This window comes from Oryctolagus cuniculus, chromosome 17 (assembly GCF_964237555.1).
Source record: "Oryctolagus cuniculus chromosome 17, mOryCun1.1, whole genome shotgun sequence".
NCBI lineage: Eukaryota > Metazoa > Chordata > Mammalia > Lagomorpha > Leporidae > Oryctolagus > Oryctolagus cuniculus.
Window position 1 is genome coordinate 63,636,150 of NC_091448.1, and position 20,592 is coordinate 63,656,741.

At 59.8% G+C, this 20,592-nt stretch overlaps 2 protein-coding genes across 2 annotated transcripts in view; both read left to right on the top strand.

Moving 5' to 3' along the window:
* The window catches only part of LOC127486089 (dynein regulatory complex subunit 3), a 76,440-nt gene that overhangs the window by 49,086 nt on the left and 6,762 nt on the right, over positions 1 to 20,592 (top strand). Inside the window, exons 8-15 of the mRNA XM_070061605.1 lie at positions 4,216 to 4,382; positions 8,061 to 8,207; positions 10,551 to 10,670; positions 11,208 to 11,318; positions 12,975 to 13,151; positions 18,101 to 18,229; positions 19,594 to 19,664; positions 20,302 to 20,425. Coding sequence (XP_069917706.1) covers positions 4,216 to 4,382; positions 8,061 to 8,207; positions 10,551 to 10,670; positions 11,208 to 11,318; positions 12,975 to 13,151; positions 18,101 to 18,229; positions 19,594 to 19,664; positions 20,302 to 20,425 — 1,046 coding nt within the window. The remainder of the gene's footprint in view (positions 1 to 4,215; positions 4,383 to 8,060; positions 8,208 to 10,550; positions 10,671 to 11,207; positions 11,319 to 12,974; positions 13,152 to 18,100; positions 18,230 to 19,593; positions 19,665 to 20,301; positions 20,426 to 20,592) is intronic.
* Positions 1 to 20,592, top strand: part of LOC138846270 (zinc finger protein 585A-like) — a 216,848-nt gene that overhangs the window by 36,429 nt on the left and 159,827 nt on the right.

Below are 20,592 nucleotides of genomic sequence, written 5' to 3' on the forward strand. Positions count from 1 at the left end.
GTCTGCTCCCGCCCACCTGCCAAGGTTGTGCCGCGCCCCGCCCCGCCTCCCCGCCTCTGCCCCCCACCCCGGGAGACGGCACTCTCACACTTGACCCTCAGCTACCTGGGCACGGTCCTTAGCCTGGGCACGGCTGCTGTCTTTCAAAAGACCCGGGATCCACACTGGACAGAGCACAGCACAGACGGGCCATTCTGCTGCCGCCCGCCGGCCTCTCAGGCTGGGCGGGGCGCTCAGGGGGCTGCTACAGACTCCTCCCCTTCAATTTCCACTCGGATTGACAGGTAGCCACTGACTGGCAGGGCCCCGGGAGCAAAGCAGCAATAGTCATCGCAGAAGCCGGTGGGCCTGTGCGTGGGCTCCGTGAGCTCCGTGACCCCACACAAGCACCCAGCACCCCCACTGTGCAGATAAGCAAACAGAGGTCACAGTGCCTAAGAGCGACATGGGCTCTGGCCCTCCCTGCCCAGGCCTGGGTGGGGAGGATGAGGCCGTTTGGATGAACAGGGGCCATGCACTGGCCTCCCAGGGGCATCTGGTGAGGGGCAGGTAGGCACCCAACAGGGAGAAATGCCTGCTGCGTTCCCACAACAACCCTAGGATACAGGTGCCTGGTACAGTCTACGCAAGAGGAGCCAAGGCTCAGAGAGGCCAAGGCGCGTGCCCAGAGCCAAGGACCAAGCAGTAGCAGTGCTGGGACTTGGACCCACACCAGTCTGACCCCAAAGCCCGTGTTCTTCCCGCCCCCAGCACACACACACACACACACACACACCCCTTACCCAGCATTCCTTACTGCTGATTCCTGGGCACGGTGGCCTGTCCACACCATCAGGAGGCCTCTCTCTCTCTAGCCAGCCCTGAGCCACCGCCCCCACCCAAGGCCACCCTGCACGGGCCATCTGAATGCCACTGTTTTTTTTTTTTCCTTTTAAAGTTTCATTGAGAGCTTCCATCTACAAGTTCTGCACCCCCCAGCACAGTGGCAGGGCCCCGGGCTGGGCCAAAGCTAGGAGGCACGTGGGTGGCAGGAACCCACGGCAGGGACCTCCCAGGTCTGCATTTAGCAGGAAGCTGAGTCAGGACCAGAGCTGGGTGTGAAACCCAGGATCTCCACTATGGGACGCGGGCATCTTAATTGGCACATTAGCCAGCAGCCCAGCCCCCACACCCACCCGGGACACAGGGCCGAGGGTGCCAGGTGTGCCTAGTGTCCTGCATCCTGGGATGCTCTGTGGGTAGCTTGGAATTGGCCACAGTGGGAGTATGGACACCCACCCATCCCCCGGAACTGAGAAAGAACCACAAAGCAGGGCTTCCCCCAACCCCTGCTGTTAAACACTCACCACGCGTTCTTAGGGGCTGGGCCAGGCCCCTCAAGAACAGAACCTGGGGGCGAATGTAGTGGTGCAGTAGGTGAAGCCACTGCCTGGGACACCAGCCTCCCACGTGAGAACCAGTTCTGCTCCACTTCCCATCCAGCTCCCTGCTAATGTGCCTTGGAAAGGCAGCAGAAGATGGCCCAAGTGCTTGGGCCTCTACCATGCAGCCCGAGCTGTTGCAGCCATTTGGGGAGTGAACCAGTGGATGCAGCCAGAGGCAGGCATCAAACACGTGATGTGGACATCTTAACCTGCATCTCTCTCTCTCTCTCTCTCTTAGATTTATTTAGGCAGAGAGAATCTTCCATGCATTGATTCATTCCCCAAACCAATCCAAAGCCAGGAGCTTCTTCTGGGTTCCCCAACAAGGTCTTGGAACATCTACTGTAGCAGAGAGCTCTATTGGAAGTGGAGCAGCCAGGACTCGAACCGGCGCCCTATGGGATGCCGGCGCTGCAGGCGGTGGCTTTGCCCGCTGCGCCACAGCGCTGGCCCCGAACCTGCCTCTTAACCATCGGGCCAGCTGCCTGCCCCTGCCGACTCGGAACTGACTGCAGACATCGCCTCAGTTTCTGTGCTGTGCTATCTGCAGCAGGTCGCCAGGGGGCGCCGTTGAGTCCCAGTTCCCTCATCTGCGGTGGGATGACGACACCTGTGCTATGAGGATTAAATAAGGCGGTGCCAGTCCAGGGCCTGGCACAGAGCAGGGGACAAGGAGATGTTGGCAGTGTCACCCGTGCACAGATGGGCGTCGCGGACATGCAGACGATGCTGGGGTTAAGCTGACTCCCAACTCACCCTTGCAAAGTGACCGCTTGTCTGCCAGGATTGTCCGTACTGCCAAGCTCAGGACAAATCCCCAGTGCCGGCCGCTGGCCCACTGGCCTCCTGCACAGGGTTACAACCCCAGCCACCAGCCAAGCCCGAAAGCTCGTGCCAGATGGGTTCCAGGACCCCCTGAGGTCACATCCCTGGATGCTCAAGTCCCCTGTGTAGAATGGCATAACACAGGGCCAGCGCTGTGGGGCAGCAGGTTAAGCCACCATCTGCAGTGCCAGCATCCCATAGGTTCGCCAGTTCAACTCCTGGCTGCTCCACTTCTGATCCTGCTCCCTGCTAATGGCCTGGGAAAACAGTAGAAGATGGCCCAGGTGCTTGGGCCCCTGCACCCATGTGGGAGACCTGGAGGAAGCTCCTGGCTCCTGGCTTCGGATTGGCACAGCTCTGGCCATTGCGGCCATTTGGAGAGTGAGCCAGCAGATGGAAGACCTCTCTCTCTGTCTCTCCCTCTCTCTGTAACTCTGCCTCTCAAGTAAATAAATAAGAATAAATAAATCTGAGGGGGGGAATGGCATAACAGGAGGACACTTCAAAAAGTTAGTGGAAAAGTGAAATTAAAAGTTTCGGAGTCAGGATGTAGCCTTGCAGTGAGACACCTGCATTGTTGCCAGGCTCCACCCCCCACCCCAGTGCCCTCCCACTGCGGCCTCTGGGGGCAGTGGTGATGGCTCAGGTAGTTGGACCTCTGCCAGCCACCTAGAAGACCTGGACTAAGTTGCCGACTCCAGGCTTCAGCCTGGCCCAGCTTTGGCCCAACCCAGTCCTGATCATTGTGGACATCTAGGGAGGAGACAGCAAATGGTAGTCTCTCTTTTGCCTCTCAGATAAATAAATTGGTGTTTAAAAAGAAACCTTTATTTTGGGGCTGGTGTCCTGGCACAGTGGGTTAAGCCGAGGCCTATGTCACCAGCATCCCGTATTGGAGTGCTGGTTCCAGTCCTGGCTGCTCTGATCCAGCTGCCGCAAATGCACCTGGGAAAGCAGCAGAAGAGGCCCAAGTGCTTGGGCCCCTGCCACCCGTGTGGGAGACCCAGATGGAGTTCCAGGCTTCTGTTTTCAGCCTGGTCCAGCCACAGCTGTTGCAGCCATTTGGGGAGTGAACCAGCAGATGGAAGACCTCTCTTTGTCTCTCTCACCCGCCTCCCACCATCATTGTGCCTTTCAAACAAATAAGATAAATCTTTTTTTAAAAAAAAAAAACACTTTATTTGGTGTAAATAATTTTTTAAAGATTTATTAATTTTATATGAAAGAGTTACACACACACACACACACACACACACGTCTTCCATCCGCTGGTTCACTCCCCAGATGGCCACATCAGCTGGAGCTGCACGATCCAAAGCCAGGAGCCAGGAGCTTCCTCCGGGTCTCCCACGCGGGTGCAGGGGTCTAAGGACTTGCGCCATCTTCCACTGCTTCTCCAAACCACAGCAGAGGGCTGGATCGGAAGTGGAGCAGCCGGGACTCGAGCCGGTGCCCCTATGGGATGCCAGCACTGCAGGCGGCAGCTTTACCCACTACACCACAGCGCCGGCCCCATCCGTGAACTTCTTAAAGTACCCTTATATTTGTGTGTAACTTACACCCATCCTTCCGAGTACTTTAAAGTATCTCTGGATTACTTCACAATACCTAAGCGGGGTAGATGAGATGCACACACACAGAGCACTGGATAAACCCGGAATTGCTACGCGGATGGGAGGCCTGAGGCTAGGGGCGTCCCTGAGCCCATGGTCTGCTGCCTCAGAGCTGCCGGTCTCCTCCGAGCTCTGACCCAGTGAGCGCCGCCCACAGGGGTGATGTGGTGAGCGTGTGAGGCTTCCAGAAATAATCGCAGGCTTTGCCCCGGGGGTGTGGAGGGCATGCCGCTTGCTGCCGGTCCGCAGAGCACCAAGTCCCCTTGATGGCCTCGCTCGAGGAGCGCCCACCGCCCAGCCCAGGCACCGGACAGCAAAGCCTCTTCACAGATCCGCCCCTTCCCTTCCCCCAGATCTGTCCTTCAACAACATCGAGGTCATCAAGGGCCTGGACAGCCTGGTGAACCTGGAGGACCTGAGCTTGTTCAACAACCGGATCTCCAGGATCGACTCCCTGGACGCGCTGGGCAAGCTGCAGGTGCTGTCGCTGGGCAACAACCAGATCGACAACATAATGAATGTGAGTGGACGACACGCACACACCCGTGCGCATGCGCGGGGCTCGGACAGGGCGGGGTCTGCCGCGTGGGCAGGTGCACCTGGAGCATCGCAAGTCTTCTCCCCCCTACCCCTAACCCACCTCCGCGTCGCTTGACAAGCCGGCTTAGTCCACCAGGGACCCGATCGTGTTGGGACAGCACGCTTCACAAAATCTGTCTGTGGCTGCCCGTTCACAGCCTTTGCCACGGCAACGTCTCGTTCTGCCCCCTCGGTCTCTGGCTCATTTAGCCAACGTTTGCCTGCTGGGTGCACTTGCTCTGTTCTCAGTGGGGACAGAGCCGGACAAGGCGGGTTCCCCTCGGGGCTGACCAGCCCACAGGTTAAAAGAACCCCTGGTGTCCCGTGTCCGCGGACGCCGGGGGCATCTGTGCGACACTGACAGTGGTCATCTCCAGGGAAGGCTGGTTGGCTGCCCCTGCACTCCCCACAGGGGGCTCCCAGCTCAGCAGGCTGGGGCTGAGACCGCCCCCCCGCAATAGCTGGGGGTCTGGCAGCCTCGGGAAGGGGCCCACATCAGAGGTGACCCAACAGAGACCTTCCCCTGTGGTTCCTGGCCAGGGACCCTGGGAGCTGCCCCGAATTCCATTACTGCTTGGGTCAGATGGATGGCCTGGGCTGGAATCCCAGCTCTACGTGAGGCTGACTGAGATGGATGGCCCGGGGCGGCGGGGGAGGAGGTCAGTCACCCAGATGGTCCCTATACGTAAATCCATCCATCTGACGGGGCAAATCCTGGAGGCAGTGTAGTCTCAGTAGTCTGCCCTGTATGCCCCATGGAAGCCAGCGTGCTTGTCGGGGGTCCAGAACTGGTCGCACAGCCTGCCCCCTCCCTGCTCTGCTGGGGTGGGGGTGGGGGTGGGGGAGATCCACCGTGGACCAAGGACGTGGCCTTGGATCAAGGGCTGAGATTTTAGCCACCTCCCAGCTGTCTGAGCTGGGGCCAGCGTCCACTTGCCCATCTGTGAAATGGGCTCAGCCAGTAGAGCTGTAGCGAGGACCGAGTGGACCCCAGAGTGTTCAGTACCTGACATGTGTGAGAGGCAGGGTTGCTGGTTCCCAGAGTCGGGGAGAGAGAAGGCCCCTAGGGAGAAGCGGCCAGGGCCAGAAGCTCCTGCGGCCAGGCTGCACCCGGGTCCTGGAGACCCCCGGTTGTCTCCACCTAGCTGTATCCGAGTGCCTGGGTTTGGGTCCTGGCTCTGCTGTCAGTTCCAGCGTCTTATGCTGTGCAGCCTGGGAGGGTGGGCAGGTGACGGCTTCCGTGCCACGTACGTGGGAGATCCGGATGGAGCTCCTGGTTCCCGGCTTCGGCCTGGCCCAGCCCCTGGCTGTTGCTGCCATGTGGGGAGTGAAAACAGTGAATGCAAGGTCTGTGTGTGTGTGCACGTGTGTGCGTGCGCCTTTGAAAGGCAGAGAAAGAGAGGGGAGGGGAGAGAGAGCGAGCTCTCCTCTGCCAGTTCACTCCCCAAATGGCCACAACAGCCGAGGGGAGGGCCACATCGAAGCCAGGAGCCGGGAACTCCATTCAGATCCCCCACTTGAGTGACAGGGATCCAAGCGGGTGCTTCCCAGGCGCAGGGGCATGGAACCGGATCAGAAGCAAAGCAGCCGGGACTCAGACAGTACTCCAGTGTGGGGTCCCCAGACAGCATCTCAACCCATGAGCCACAGCGCCCATTTCAAAACACGCGGACTTTGAAGCAAAATCAGGGCCCCCGGGAAAGAGCCTCTGTTACCCCCTCACCCTCTGTACCTGCGTCCCTGGCCGAGACCACAGCTGCGGCCAGGCATCCTGGCTCTGTCCAGCTGCCCTCCAAGCCCCGCCCTCATGTCCCGTCTCCACCCCCGTTAGCAGCCCACTCCGCTGCCTGCGCCATATTCCGATGCCACGCGATGTACTTCCCCCGTCCCTTGGAGGTGGATGCTGAAGTTGCTCCAAGCTGGTGGCATCACACAGACCACCTCAGATGTCCTTGAACCCCAGGATGACCTCGAGCAGGGGTCACGTGTGCCTGGGTCAGCCCACATGCTGACCCACAGCGAGGGTTGCTGGACCAGAAGGCAGGTGCATCTTCAATCTGGACGGCTCTGCCAGCTCGGCCTCCGGGGAAGTGGAACCGTTTATAAACCTCCCGGTGTGGCCCGCTGCCTGTCAACTTTCTATAGCGCGCTCGCTTCTGAGGCTTTTCTCTTTGCCTGCCAACAAGCTGAGAAATGGAATCTCACCGGGAGATCTCTAAAAAATGAAATCAGGCCCCGTCTTTTCTCATACACGCTTCAAACTCCACTGGCTTCCATCATCCTTAGAGCAAAATCCAAACCCTCGACCACAGCCTGCATGTTTTTTTTTTTTTAAGATTTATTTATTTATTTGAGAGGCAGAGTTTCAGACAGACAGAGGGAGAGACAGAGAGAAAGGTCTTCCATCCGCTGGTTCACTCCCCAGATGACCGCAATGGCCAGAGCTGGGTCGATCTGAAGCCAGGAGCCAGGAGCTTCTTCCAGGTCTCCCACGTGGGTAGCAGGGGCCCAAGCACTTGAGCCATCTTCTACTGCTTTCCCAGGCCACAGAGGGAGCTGGATCCGAAGTGGAACAGCTGGGACTTGAACCGGTGCCCATATGGGATGCTAGCGCCACAGGGGGAGGCTTAGCCTACTGTACCACAGCACTGGCCCCAGCCAGCATGGTCTTACATGAACCAGCCCCTGACCTTGTCTCCACACTTGTATCAAGTCTTTCCTCCATCATACTGCAGCTGCCCCAGCCTTTCTCTGTTCCTGGTGTACCCTGAACTTGTCGCTGCCCCAGGGCCTTTGCCCGTGCTGTTTTGGCTCCTGAGAAAGTGCTCTCCTTGCACTACCACCACTGGCTCCCTCCCGTCTCCCATAAATGCCACCTCTCACGGTCGGTGCTGTCTATACGTTCCTTGTAGCACTTTGCCTAGTCTGTGATGATGCTACTTAATTTTAAAAACACTCCCAGCACCACCCACCGTGTAAGCTCTGGGGTCCACGTGGGCTTTGGTCTCCCTGGGCACACACCTGAGGCTTGCTGCCTGCTTGGTCGTGAATGCTATTTATTATGACTGACGGCCTTGGGCGCAGTTCCGACACTGGGCGCTGGGAGGCGCTGTGCGCTGCGGTTCTAGCGCAGCTGCGCATGGCTGTCTCCCGCTGGCTGGCCGCCGGTCTTGATCCATTTGATGGATGAGATGGGGTGGGGGTGGGGCATCCACGAAGCCCTGCCCCGAGGGCCCACAGACGACAACCACCACAGCCCTAACTTGGCTTCTGTGTCTGGATGTCAGGCGCCTTTCATCTGGGCCTTGCTTTACGACGGCTGTAACACACGTAACATCCCTCCGCTCGTTCCTCATTCTACACGCACTGAGGCTTAGGGGAACTTGCCCAAGGCCCCATAGCTGGGATTGGAGCTCCCGTCTGTCCGTGCCTGATCCAATATCTCAGGGCAATACCTAGTCCCCTACCTGCAGGCCTGGACCCCCACCCACCCACTCTGCACCTGTGCCCCACCCCCCGCCCTGCCTGAGGCCTGAAGGTGCCAGGGCCCTCCCGGCTGCAGGGAGAAGGCGGGGGTGTGTTTCCAGGCAGCCAGGACGGAGCGTCCTCTCCTCCCCAGCTCGTCTACCTGCGGCGGTTCAAGTGCCTGCGCACGCTCAGCCTCGCCAGGAACCCCATCGCCCAAGCGGAGGACTACAAGATGTTCATCTACGCCTACCTGCCCGACCTCGTGTACCTGGACTTCCGGCGCATCGGTGACCACATGGCACGTGTCTTCCCCCTCCCCCACCCCCGTGGGGTCCCGCAGTACCTGCGTGGGTGCCCTCTCGCCCAGGCTCCCAGCAACCAGGGCTCCCCCATCTCTGCGCATTGTCCCAAGGCCACCTCGCAGCCACTGTGTGGTTTCCTAAAGGAAACAGTGAAGAGGGCTCCCCCCTACCCCCTCCACCCTGGTCTCTGTGACCCCGGGAGCAATATTAAGAGCTAGCTGTTATTGGGCATTCATCAATCAAGCCCATGGCGCCGTCTCACCACCAGCCAGCCGGGACCCTGCTGTCGTCCCAGTGGCCAAACTGGCGCTCAAGGGCGGGGACTCCAGTGGGCGGGGCTGGAGCTGGGAGTCACTCCCTGTGAGTGAGCTGCCTGCCTGTGGGAGGGTCTTCCTGCTGCCCCCTGCCTGCCTCCCTCCCCGCCCCCCATCCCCTGCTGTGAAGCCCTTGCTTCTCACTCTGGGCCGTGCCATCCATTGTGGGAAGGAGTGGCAGGGGGTGGGGGGTACTGACCCATTGGGACTGGGGTGGCACCTTGAGTCGGGCCAGCTGACCTGCCTGCTGGTACCTGTCCTGCAGACAGGAGCTGTGTTGAGCACTAAAATGACCCCCAGGGTGGGGGACACCTGGAGAGGCAGGCAGGAGGGTGGGCCCCCAGCCTCAACTCTGAGCCCCTAGAACCTACAGTGAGAGGAGCCCCTCTCTCCTGGGTGGGCCAAGGTGCCGTCCAAGCACGTGGTCCCCTGCCCACCAGCACTGCTGTGGAGGCTTAGAGAGGAGGTGACCTCAGGGGGAGTCCCCTCCTCCCGCCACAGGCTTTCTCTTGTCCCTGCATGGGACCGGAAGCTGAGACTACAGCTGTATCTATTTTATTTATTTTATTAAAAAGATTTATGTGTTTATTTGAAAGTCAGAGTTACACAGAGAGAGGAGAGCCAGAGAGAGAGAGAGAGAGGTCTTCCATCGCTGGTTCACTCCCCAATTGGCCTGATCCGAAGCCAGGAGCCAGGAGCTTCTTCCAGGTCTCCCACGTGGGTGCAGGGGCCCAAGCACGTGGGCCATCCTCCACTGCCTTCCTGGGCCACAGCAGAGAGCTGGATCAGAAGTGGAGCAGCCGGGACTAGAACCGGCGCCCATATGGGATGCGGACACTGCAGGTGGCAGCTTTATCTGTGATGCCACAGCAGTGCCTCACCCCTTTTTTTTATTTTAAAGATTTATTGGTTGATTTGTTTCTTTGGAAGGCAGAGTTACAGAAAGACAGAAGAGATTTCTCATCTGCTGGTTCACTCCCTAAATGGCTTGCAAACAGGCCAAACCCAGGAGCCGGAAACTCCATCCGGGTCTCCCACGTGGGTGGCAGGGGCCCAAGCACTTGGGTCATGTTCCGGTTCCCCAGGTGCATCAGTAGGGAGTGGAGCAGCTGGGGCTCACGCGGGATGCTGGCATCGCAGGCCAGTGCTTGACCCGCTGTGCCCGCTGAGCCACAGCACGGGCCCCTGAGCCAGTTTTAAAGGCAACGGTGCTCTCGGATGCTGGGTTGGCCACATACCTGTTTGAGTGTGCTCTTCTTGTTATGAAACCATGGGGCACCTTGGACCTGCACCTATAGAGAGCATAAAATCTGTTCTCTTTATAGTAATAAAAACATCATAAAAATAGGACAGAGGAAGGTGTTAGCTGTAAGTTGTTTGGGACGCCCGCATCCCATATCGGGAGCCCCGGCTACTCCCCTTCTGATCCAGCTCCCTGCCGATGCCCATCCCGGGAAAGCAGCGGAAGACAGCCCAAATACTTGGGTCCCTGCCACCCACGTGGGAGACCCGGATGGAGTTCTGGGCTCCTGGTTTCAGTCTGGCCCAGCGCTGGCTGTTAACAGGCATATGGGGAGTGAACCAGCAGATGGAAGATGTCTTTCTCTCTCTCTCTCTCTCACTGCCTTTCAATGTTTTTTATTTTAAAATCTAACAATAAAATAATTTAGAAAAGAAAGCCTCTCACTGAGCAGTGCCCCAGCCCCCCCCCCAGCACAGCAGGGGTCGGGGGCTGGGGGATGAGGGGCAGGGGAGGGCGCTCAGGGTCCCAGAAGCAAACCAAGGCCCCCTCCAGACTCAGACCCTCGCCTAGAATCATCCGGACAAATCGGAAACGAAACCCAGGCTCTTGAAGGGGCCTTCTCAGCTCCCTAATTTCCCTGGGACCCCTCAGCCAACCTTGCCTTGTGAAGGGGTCTGTCCGGCCCTGGCCCCTCCCCCAGCCCACGGCAGGGAGGGAAGTGGTGGTGGTGGGGACATCCAGGCGAGCTCTGCTAACAGTGCCACCTGCTGTTCTCCGGCCAGAAAGAACTCGCAGAGGCAAAGCACCAGTACAGCATGGACGAGCTGAAACACCGGGAGCACCTGGCGCAGGCCCGGCTGGAGGCCGAGCAGGCCCAGCGCGCGGAGCTGGAGGCGCACAAGGTCTCTCGCGGACGGACACGTTCAACGCAGGCCCGCCGGGATCCCTGGGCGCCCTGGGAGAAATCGTGCCCCACGCACAGGCCACGAAGCCCTCCCCGCCCCGCCCACCTCCCTGGGGCTGGCTCCAACCACAGCGCAGACTCCCGGTCGGTCCTGTCCCGCGCTTGCTGGCGTACCCCTGCGTCCAACACTCTGGGCTGCGAGAGGGTGCTACAGTCTTGCGCCTTAAGACCCTCGGGCAGACGTCCCCTCCCCACACACCCTCCAGCACGGCATGGCATGCCAGAAACAGGCTGAACATGGCCTCCCGCCATGAGCCCCACCCCTCCGTGCAGCCAGACCGAAGCAGCCTCGCACCTGCTGTTCCTTCTGCCTGGGAGGCACCCCTCCACCACCCCCTCCCGCCGCCCCTCTACCTCGGAGAGGGTTGAAGCCCAAGGGGTAATGTCTGTGTTAGTGCCCAGCCGGGGGGCCGTGCCCAGCGCGTCCTCCCTGGAGCCCGCCTGGGTCACCGCGGGGCCCTGTTTCTGCCCGCAGGCTGCCTTCGTGGACCGCCTGAACGACTCCTTCCTGTTTGACAGCATGTACACTGAAGATGTGGAAGGCAACAAGCTGTCCTACCTGCCCGGCGTCGGGGAGCTGCTGGAGACATATCGGCCCCGGCTCTCGCCGCCTCTTGTCTGGCAGAGCCTGCTCACGGAGCCCCCAGCCCCTGCTGGGACTGTTTCCCCATCCTGGGCCAGGCTGAAGTCAGACGCCTGGACCTCCATCTGGGTTTTCCATGTCAGTGGCGGAGGCCCAAGCACTTGGGCTATCTTCTTTCTTTCTTTTTTTTTTTTTTTTTTTTTTTTTTTTTTTTTTTTTTTTTACAGGCAGAGTGGACAGTGAGAGAGAGAGACAGAGAGAAAGGTCTTAGAAAGGTCTTCCTTTGCCGTTGGTTCATCCTCCAATGGCCGCCGTGGCCGGCGCGCTGCGGCCGATGCACCGCGCTGATCCGATGGCAGGAGCCAGGAGCCAGGTGCTTTTCCTGGTCTCCCATGGGGTGCAGGGCCCAAGCACTTGGGCCATCCTCCACTGCACTCCCTGGCCACAGCAGAGAGCTGGCCTGGAAGAGGGGCAACCGGGACAGAATCCGGTGCCCCAACCGGGACTAGAACCCGGTGTGCTGGCGCCGCTAGGCGGAGGAGGGCTATCTTCTTTTTTAAATTTTATTTATTTATTAGAAAGGCAGAGTTACAGAGATGCAGAGGCAGAGACAGAGAGAGGTTTCGCATCCATTGGTTCACTCCCCAAATGGCTGCAACAGCCGGAGTTGGGCTGATCTGAAGCCAGGAGCTTCTTCCGGGTCTCCCACACAGGTGCAGGCACCCAAGGACTTGGGTCATTTTCTGCTTTCCCAGGCCATAGCAGAGAGCTGGATTGGAAGTGGAGCACCTGGGACTAGAACCGGCTCCCATATGGGATAACAGCACTGTAGGCAGAGGCTTTGCCCTCTGCACCACGGCACCGGCCCCATGTTAAGTTGTTACAACAGAAGGTTCGTGGATACCAGCAGTCACTGGGCGAGACTTGACACCTCAAGGCCTAAGCAGCCTGTTGTGTGGGGGTGGGGCTGGTGGAGCCGCTGTCCGGCAGGTGCTCTCGTGAAAGTGGCCCAGCGGGTGTGTGACAGTCCCTTTGATCAGGCACATCTTGCGCTGCCAGCCCCCCCCCCCCGCCCCGCAGCCTGCCTTGGCTCTGCTTTGCCAAGGTATGACACGGATGACTCTGTTTTCAAATCTTGACAATTTTCCCAGTGGCAGTGGCGGGGCCAGGACTTGAACCTGGATCCTCCACTTCCACCCCTGGCCCCTCCACCCCCACCTACCCCACCCCAGCACAGCTGAGCAGCAAAACGGGCCCTCTGCCCAAGAGCCCATCTCGGTCACACACCAGAGACAATGCACACCACCTCATCCCCTGGCCAGGGCTGGCTCCTCGGGCTGCCAGCCCCTCCCTGTCCCGCCAGGTCCCCAGGCAGTCTGTTTGGGGCCTGCTCTGCCCTGTGGGTTCTGCCCGTGGTCCCCAGCTCCTTCCCCCACCAGGCCTCCGATGGTGGCGAGACCTCAGCCACACCATTACCCTCTGAATCTCCAGTGCCAGGTCTCTGGGCCCTCAGTGGCTTCCTCCATCAGACGAGACCCTGAGTTCGAGTCCTGCACACACACACGTTCAGCGTAGCAAGCCCTTGCACCCTTGTGGCCCTCCCCGGTGGCCTGCTCCAAGGGAGAGAGACGCTGCCCTGAGCTTCCTTAACGCCCACCCACCTACAAGGACAAATTTGTCACCATCTGCGTGAACATTTTCGAGTACGGCCTGAAACAGCAGGAAAAGCGGAAGATCGAGCTGGACACGTTTACTGAGTGCATCCAGGAGGCGATCCAGGAGAACCAGGAGCAGGGCAAACTCAAGATCGCCCAGTTCGAGGAGAAGCACTCGCTGGTAGGGCCCGCCCCTCCCGAAGCTGCAGCTCTGCGCCCGCCGAAGGGCTGCAGCACCTGTGCCCCTGCTGGCCCTTGCGGCCCAGGCCAGGGGGTCACGCAGCCGCGAGCAGCAGAGCCAAGGCCCAGCCCACTCACCGCCTCCCCTGCTGCTCCACTGTGGCCACGAAGGTGGGGCTGTGGCTCCATCCTATAACATGCCCAGGGGTTCAAGGTCATCCTCGCCCTGCATGACCTCATCTGTTAACTGTCGCTATTTTATTTTATTTATTTGTTTGGAAGGCAGAGTTCAAGAGGGGCAGAGAGAGAGAGAGAGAGAGAGAGAGAGGTCTTCCTGGTTCACTCCCCCAAATGGCCACAATGGCCAGAGCTGAGCCGATTCAAAACCAGGAGCCTGGATCTTTTTCCGGGACTCCCAACGCAGGTGCAGGGGCCCAAGGACTTGGGCCATCTTCCACTGCTTTCCCAGGCCACAGCAGAGAGCTGGATCGGAAGTGGGGCAGCCGGGACTTGAACCGGCGCCCATATGGGATGCCGGCACTGCAGGTGGCAGCTTTACCCGCTACGCCATAGCGCTGGCCCCAGGATGTCCTTTTTTATTTATTTGAAAGGCGGAGCGGCAGAGAGAGAGGGAGAGAGAGAGAAATCCCAGCCACTGCATCAAGCTCTCCAAACAGGGACAGGAGCTTCCCAGGCATTTAAACAGGGAGCTGGATCGGAGCAGAGCAGCCAGGGACTGGAACTGGCGCTCGTATGGGGTGCCAGTGTCGCGACCCTGGCCCCACACTTGTGACGCCTCTTTTCTGGTCCCAGTGGCCATTGGGTTTGGGATGGCAGGGGGTCAGCCGGTCAGTGCTTCCTGGAGCAACAGGTACCTCTGGGGAAGCAGGAGCAGCTAGAACGGGGCTGATGAGGACTCTGCTCCCAGGGTCTGGAGTGGCTGCCTCCTCCTACAAGGCCACCAGGCATGAGCTGACTTGCCTGAGCCTGGGTCCAGGGCAGTGGAGCTTGCCCAGCTGCACAGAGCGGGCCTGGGGCCGGGCGCCCTCCTTGAAGGCCTTGTGGGCCTGGCCTGCGGGCACTGGGGCTGGCCAGAGCTCCCCAGGTGTTTCAGAGTCCACTGTCTGGGGAGATCCCAGGACCCACAGGCCCTGAAGGCCCCCTACCCCTCCCCGTTGCACGTAACACCTGCTGCTGGTACACAGTGACTCCCACAATGCTTGTGGCCCAGCTGCGCCCCGCAGAGCCGTTTTATTTTCTCCTGAGCAAGGCGAGCTGCACCTGTCCTCCAACCATCGTTATCTCCTATTCTGTCAACTACGTCTGCCTGTGTTTGCCCTTACCCATTTTTTTTTCTATTTGGTTTTTGGTTTCTCGGTCTTTCTCACTCTCTGTGCCTCTTTCTTTAAAAAGAAAAAAAATTACCATATAGGAGTGCTTTAGAGATTTCCAGGTGAGCCCTGTCTCCGTGAGATGAGTCGCAAACATTTCCCCCACTTTGCTGTTCGTCTTGCCATCTTGTCTGTGTTGCATCTCACCATTGCGATTTTTATTGCAATTTTCACTTTATTTGAAGCAGGGTGGGGACAGAGAGAGAGCTTTCACGTACTGCAGGGGTGAGGAACATCCAGCCCAGGGGCCACATAAGGCCCTCCAAATCATTAAGTCTGGCCTTGCCGAGGCAACCATAGGCAGGACTCAAAATCCAGTCGATCTATAGCAGGCTAATTAATTTCGTATGGGCCATGAATGATATTACAAATACCCAAAAGGCCCTTGGCAGAAAAAAATGTCCCCCATCCCTGCTGCTAGTTCCCTCTCCAAATGTCCCCTCAGCCAGGTATGGGTCTGGCTGAGTTGGGATCTCCCACGCGGGGCAGGGACCCACGTGCTGTATCGGTCACCAACAGCTCCCCAGGGTGTGTATCAGCAGGAAGCCGGATCAGAAGGGGAGTAGCTGGAACTCGAACCTAGCACTTGGGTATGCGAGGTGGGCACCCCGAGCAGAGACTCAACTCCTGCACCCAGCACCCACCTGGCCACTCAGTGTTAATTTTTTTAACGTGCTATTTGTCAGTCTGTTTTGCTGCTAGTATTCGGGAAGGAATTCTTCACTCAGAGATCATTGGAAAAACCCCGTGTTCTTCTATTAGCCCTTCCATGGTTTGCTTGCTTTCTTTCTTTTTTTTTAAAGATTTATTTGAAAGAGCTACACAGAGAGGAGAGGAAGAGAGAGAGAGAGAGAGAGAGAGAGAGAGAGAGAGAGAGAGAGATCGATCTTCCATCCATTGGTTCCCAATTGGCCGCACTAGCCAGGGCTGCGCTGATCCAAAGCCAGGAGCCAGGAGCTGCTTCCAGGTCTCCCACATGGGTACAGGGGCCCAAGGACTTGGGCCATCTTCTACTGCTTCCCCAGGCCACAGCAGAGAGCTGGATTGAAAGTGGAGCAGCTGGGACTCGAACTGGTGCCCATTTGTGATGCCGGCGCTGCAGGCAGTGGCTTTACCCGCTATGCTACAGCGCCGGTCCCCCATGGGTTTATGTCTTTCATGGGAATCTTCCCTCCCATAAGGTCAGGGAGCCAGCTCTGTCTTTCTCCCGATGGGGAAACCATGATGAGAACAGCGCTCATCCCTCCGAATCACGCCCAGTTACTCTGTCCTCCTCCGGGACTGACGCCAAGCATCCACGAGACAAGTGGACGTGGCACCTGGCACCAGGGGCGTTCCAGGCCTTCCCTGGTGACAGCTGGCATTCAGTGCCACCCTCAGCCTGGCTCGTTCTCTCCCCGCCAGAGCACCCTCTCCCTTCAGACGGGTCCAGGATCCACGTCTCCCACTTGCCCCCTGGGGTTCCCTGTGGGTGCGGCTGCCTCTTCCCTGTCCAGCACCTCTCCTGACCTGTGCCTGCTATAGGAGCCCCTGGAGCCCACGGTGTGTGCCAGGCCTCCCGCACAAGGCCCATGGTCCCCAGGACCCTGTGAGCGCAGGAAGCCTGGGAGACGCTAAGCGGCCGTGCCAAGCTTACACTGCACATCGTGGGCTCGGCTCCACCTGACTCCGATATTACAGGACAGACAAAATTGCTTGTCTGCCCTCTTTGGGGGGAGGGGTCTCTGACCAGGACCAAGAATGAAATACCTTGAGGACCAGGTGTCATGTTAGTAGCAGGTTAAGTCACCGCTGGAGTCAGGCTATCACGTATCAGGGTACCTGGTTCGAGTCCCAGCTACTTCACTTCCAGTCCAGTTCCTGCTTGTGCTCACCTTGGGAGTCAGCAGCAGCTGATGGCTCAAGTGCCGGCGTCCCCGTCACCCGTGTGGGAGACCTGGATGGCATTGCAGGCTCGTGCCATCAGCCTGGTCCAGCCAGGGCTGTTGGGGGCATTTAGGGAGTGCACCAGTGGATGGAAGATTCCCTCTCTCTCTCTCTCTCTCTCTCTCTCTGTCTCTCTCTGTGTGTGTCTCCCTCAAGTAAATAAAAGCAAATACATTTTTTTAAAAAATGCAATCTGGCTGGCGCCGCGGCTCACTAGGCTAATCCTCCACCTGCGGCGCCGGCACACCGGGTTCTAGTCCCAGTCGGGGTGCCAGATTCTGTCCCGGTTGCTCCTCTTCCAGGCCAGCTCTCTGCTGTGGCCAGGGAGTGCAGTGGAGGATGGCCCAAGTGCTTGGGCCCTGCACCCCATGGGAGACCAGGAGAAGCACCTGGCTCCTGGCTTCTGGTCGGCGCAGCACTGGCCATGGCGGCCATTTGGGGGGTGAACCAGCAGAAGGAAGACCTCTCTCTCTGTCTCTCTCTCTCACTGTCTAACTCTGCCTGTCCAAAAAAAAAAAAAAATGGCAACCTGCACGAGACAGATGAAGAGGGGAAAAGCATACACATTTTATTCCATGATGTGCACATGTACATTTTATTTAGTGATCTCTATATTACGCACCAGAGTAACGAGAAGACCCAAAGACACAGCTGGGGCTGGAATCTTAGCACAAAATTGGACAAAGAGCCGCACCCTGTGAAAATGACCAAAACAGTGAAAACGACCAAAACAGTGTGGTTAGACCAGGGCCGGGCACGGCGGCGCAGGACCAACGGACAGAGAAGGCTCACGTGCGCAGTGGTCCCTTGGCCCCCCGCCTCCAAGCTCTGGTTGCTGGGGACAGCAATGGCTTCTTCATGGCGGGGGGGGGGGGGCACAGGAAAGGGCACGTCTCACCTGCTCTTTCAAGGTAAAAAAGCGGAGGAGACAGATGACTTCTTGCAGCTGCGGTCTTCAAGCGTCTTCGGCTCAAAAGCGATCCACATGGCAAAGTGGTGTGGCGTAGGGGGTTGCGCTCAGAAGCCCCCCGAGCCCCGGCACCTTCCACCTGGCCCTGCTCGCAGGGACAGAAACCCACGCGAGCAGCGGCGAGCCCCGGTTGGTGCCCGTGAGCCTGTGCTTCAGCATTTCCCCTTTTTTTTTTTTTTTTTTGACAGGCAGAGTGGACAGTGAGAGAGAGAGAGAGAGAGAAAGGTCTTCCTTTGCCGTTGGTTCACCCTCCAATGGCCGCCGCGGCCAGCGCGCTGCGGCCGGCGCACCGCGCCAATCCGATGGCAGGAGCCAGGAGCCAGGTGCTTTTCCTGGTCTCCCATGGGGTGCAGGGCCCAAGCACTTGGGCCATCCTCCACTGCACTCCCTGGCCACAGCAGAGAGCTGGCCTGGAAGAGGGGCAACCGGGACAGAATCCGGCGCCCCGACCGGGACTAGAACCCGGTGTGCCGGCGCCGCTAGGCGGAGGATTAGCCTAGTGAGCCGCGGCGCCGGCTAGCATTCCCCTTTTACAGACAGGGAAACTGAGGCAGGAGAGGGCCGGTGGCTTCTGCAAGCTCGCAGGGCTGGCACCTGCCGGGGTGGGGGGGGAACCTCAGCTCTCCCGCTGCGGCTGGCTCAGGCCCTGGCTTTGTCCCGCAGAGCCTAAGCAACATCCGCGAGGCATCAGAGCTGCCCACCGCGGAGAGGATCGCGGGGTGCGACCAGGACATCACCGAGCTGTTCAACGCGCTCATGACCCTGGAGATGCAGCTGGTGGAGCAGCTGCAGGTGAGGCGGGCCGGGGGGGATGGGCGGGCGCAGGTGCCACCTGGTCCCCCAGCTGCGCGCGCACCTGTGACCCGCAGACCACCCACCCACCCTGGGCGCGCGCCCCTGTTGCACACTCGGCGCCTGCCAGCCCGGCGTCTGCTTTTCGTCCATTTAAAAAACTCAGACGGGAAGGGGTCCTTGCAGGGGAACTGAAGAGTGAGCCCCTTCCCACATCACCTTCTCCCCCACATCCTGGGAGAGCCCCGAGCCTCCTCCGTGGGGAAGGGTTTCTGATGCGACCTCAGGAGCGGGGCCGGGTGCCCACGAGACCAGGCGGGCCACCCCACCCCCACTCTCACGCGCGCGCACGCAGCTTGGGGGCCAGACCGAAGCACCTGCCGCTCAGCACGCGGTAGAAATGATACCGGATGGCTGCTGGAGCAGCCGGGCGAGCCTCGCGTGTTCCCCGGGAGGAGGAGCGCGGGCCCGGAGTGGGAAGGGATGTGACAATGACTGGAACCTCATTAGGGGCTGCCACGGCTGGGCCAAGAGGTAGCGCCGAATCGATACTCAAGTGATTCCTCCGCCGCTGGGGGATGGATTCCCCCCTTCCCGTCCCAGGCAGAGGCTGGCTCGCCCCCCCCCCCCCCCCGCTGGGGACTTGCAAAGGCAGCTGAGCGCTGGCCGGCTGGCGGCCCTGGGGAGGGCTGGGCCGCGGCTCTCCCACGCAGTCCAGGCAGGGAGACCACGTTCCAACATCCACGTGTCCCCCGGAGCCCAGGCACTGCCCTATTTGTGTTACCAGGAAGCGGCTGGGCCTGCAGACCCGCGCTCGGCCCCCTCCCCCCTCCCCTGTGCACCTGCACCAGCTGCGGCCCACCGCGGATCAGGCGGTTTTGTCCGTGCTCCAGAGGGAGCCAGCAGAAGTCCCCACGTAGGCCTCTGTGCCCTTCTAAGCGCAGGAAGCAACACTGATGGGGAGAGTTCTGGGGTAACAGCCAGCGCTCGTGGCGGGGGGGGGGGGCACTCTGCTCAGCAGCCTGCAAAGCATTCTGTGGGAAACCCATTTCACAGATGAGGAAGTCGAGGCTCGGGGAGGTCAGGTGACTTTCCCAGAGTCACACACAGTGGCTGCCTCCAGCGTTTGTCTGTTGAGTGTGTGTGTGTGGGGGGGGGGGTTGAGAGGAGTCAGGCTGTGACAGGTGGGCCCCGCACAGGGCACCGACATGACACTTCGGAGGGTGCTGGCGGCGAGTGAGTCGGGCCTGAGAGGGCACGGTGGCTGGTGTGTGAGCGGGCAGGCGGCTGCTCAGTCCCCAGGGTGTTTATGCCGTGGTGCTGGCGTCTGAAGACGCACGGTGACTGTGCGTTCTCATTTCCAGGAGACCATAAGCATGTTTGAGAGGAACATTGTCGACCTGGTGGGGCTCTTCATTGAGAACGTGCAAAGCCTATATCCTAGCTGCTGCGGCCCAGGGTAGGGAGGGCTGCCCTGGCCTCCAGGGGGAGTGAGGGCCAGGAAGGGTGAAGCAAACCCAGCAAGGACCCCTTGCCGGCAGCATCTGCAGGGTCATGCCCTCACCCCTCCCACCCAGTGCCCTAAGCTCCTCCCAATCAGTATCTTAGGCACCTCCCACTCAGTGCCCTAAGCTCCTCCCACTCAGTTCCCTAGGTACCTCCCACCCAGTGTCTTAGTGACATCCCACCCAGTGCCCTAGGTACCTCCCACCCAGTGTCTTAGAGACCTTCCACTCAGTGCCCTAAGCTCCTCCCACTCAGTCCCCTAGGCACCTCCCACTCAGCCCCCTAAGCTCCTCCTACCCAGTGTCCTAGGCACCTCCCACTCAGCCCCCTAAGCTCCTCCTACCCAGTGTCTTATGCACCTCCCACCCAGCCCCCTAAGTTCCTCCTACCCGGCTGGCAGTGAAGGCGATGAAGCCACCTTTGGCCCTGGCAGCCTGGCCCTGGCTGAGCCACTCGGCCTGCCATGCACCTGCTAGAGCCCCTACCCCCGCCCCGGCCGCCACCCCAGGGGCACAGGGCAGCCCCGGCCAGCTGTCCTGGGACCTTTGCTTGACTCCCGGCGGGACGATGGCGCAGTGTCGGGACCTGGAGAACCACCACCATGAGAAGCTGCTGGAGATCTCCATCAACACCCTGGAGAAGATGGTCAAGGGCGAGCCGGACGAGGACCTGCCCGACGACGTGCGAGCGGTGAGTGCGGCCGCGGGGGAGGGCCCCCCCCAAGACAGGAAGCCCGCAGCAGGTGCCCGGTGGGGGCGCCGTCAGCCAAGGAGGGCGCGAGGAGGGGGTGGCGTCAGTTTTCCAGCAGGCCGGGGCTTCTGGAACTTTCTACAAGACACCACTACAAATGTGTCGCA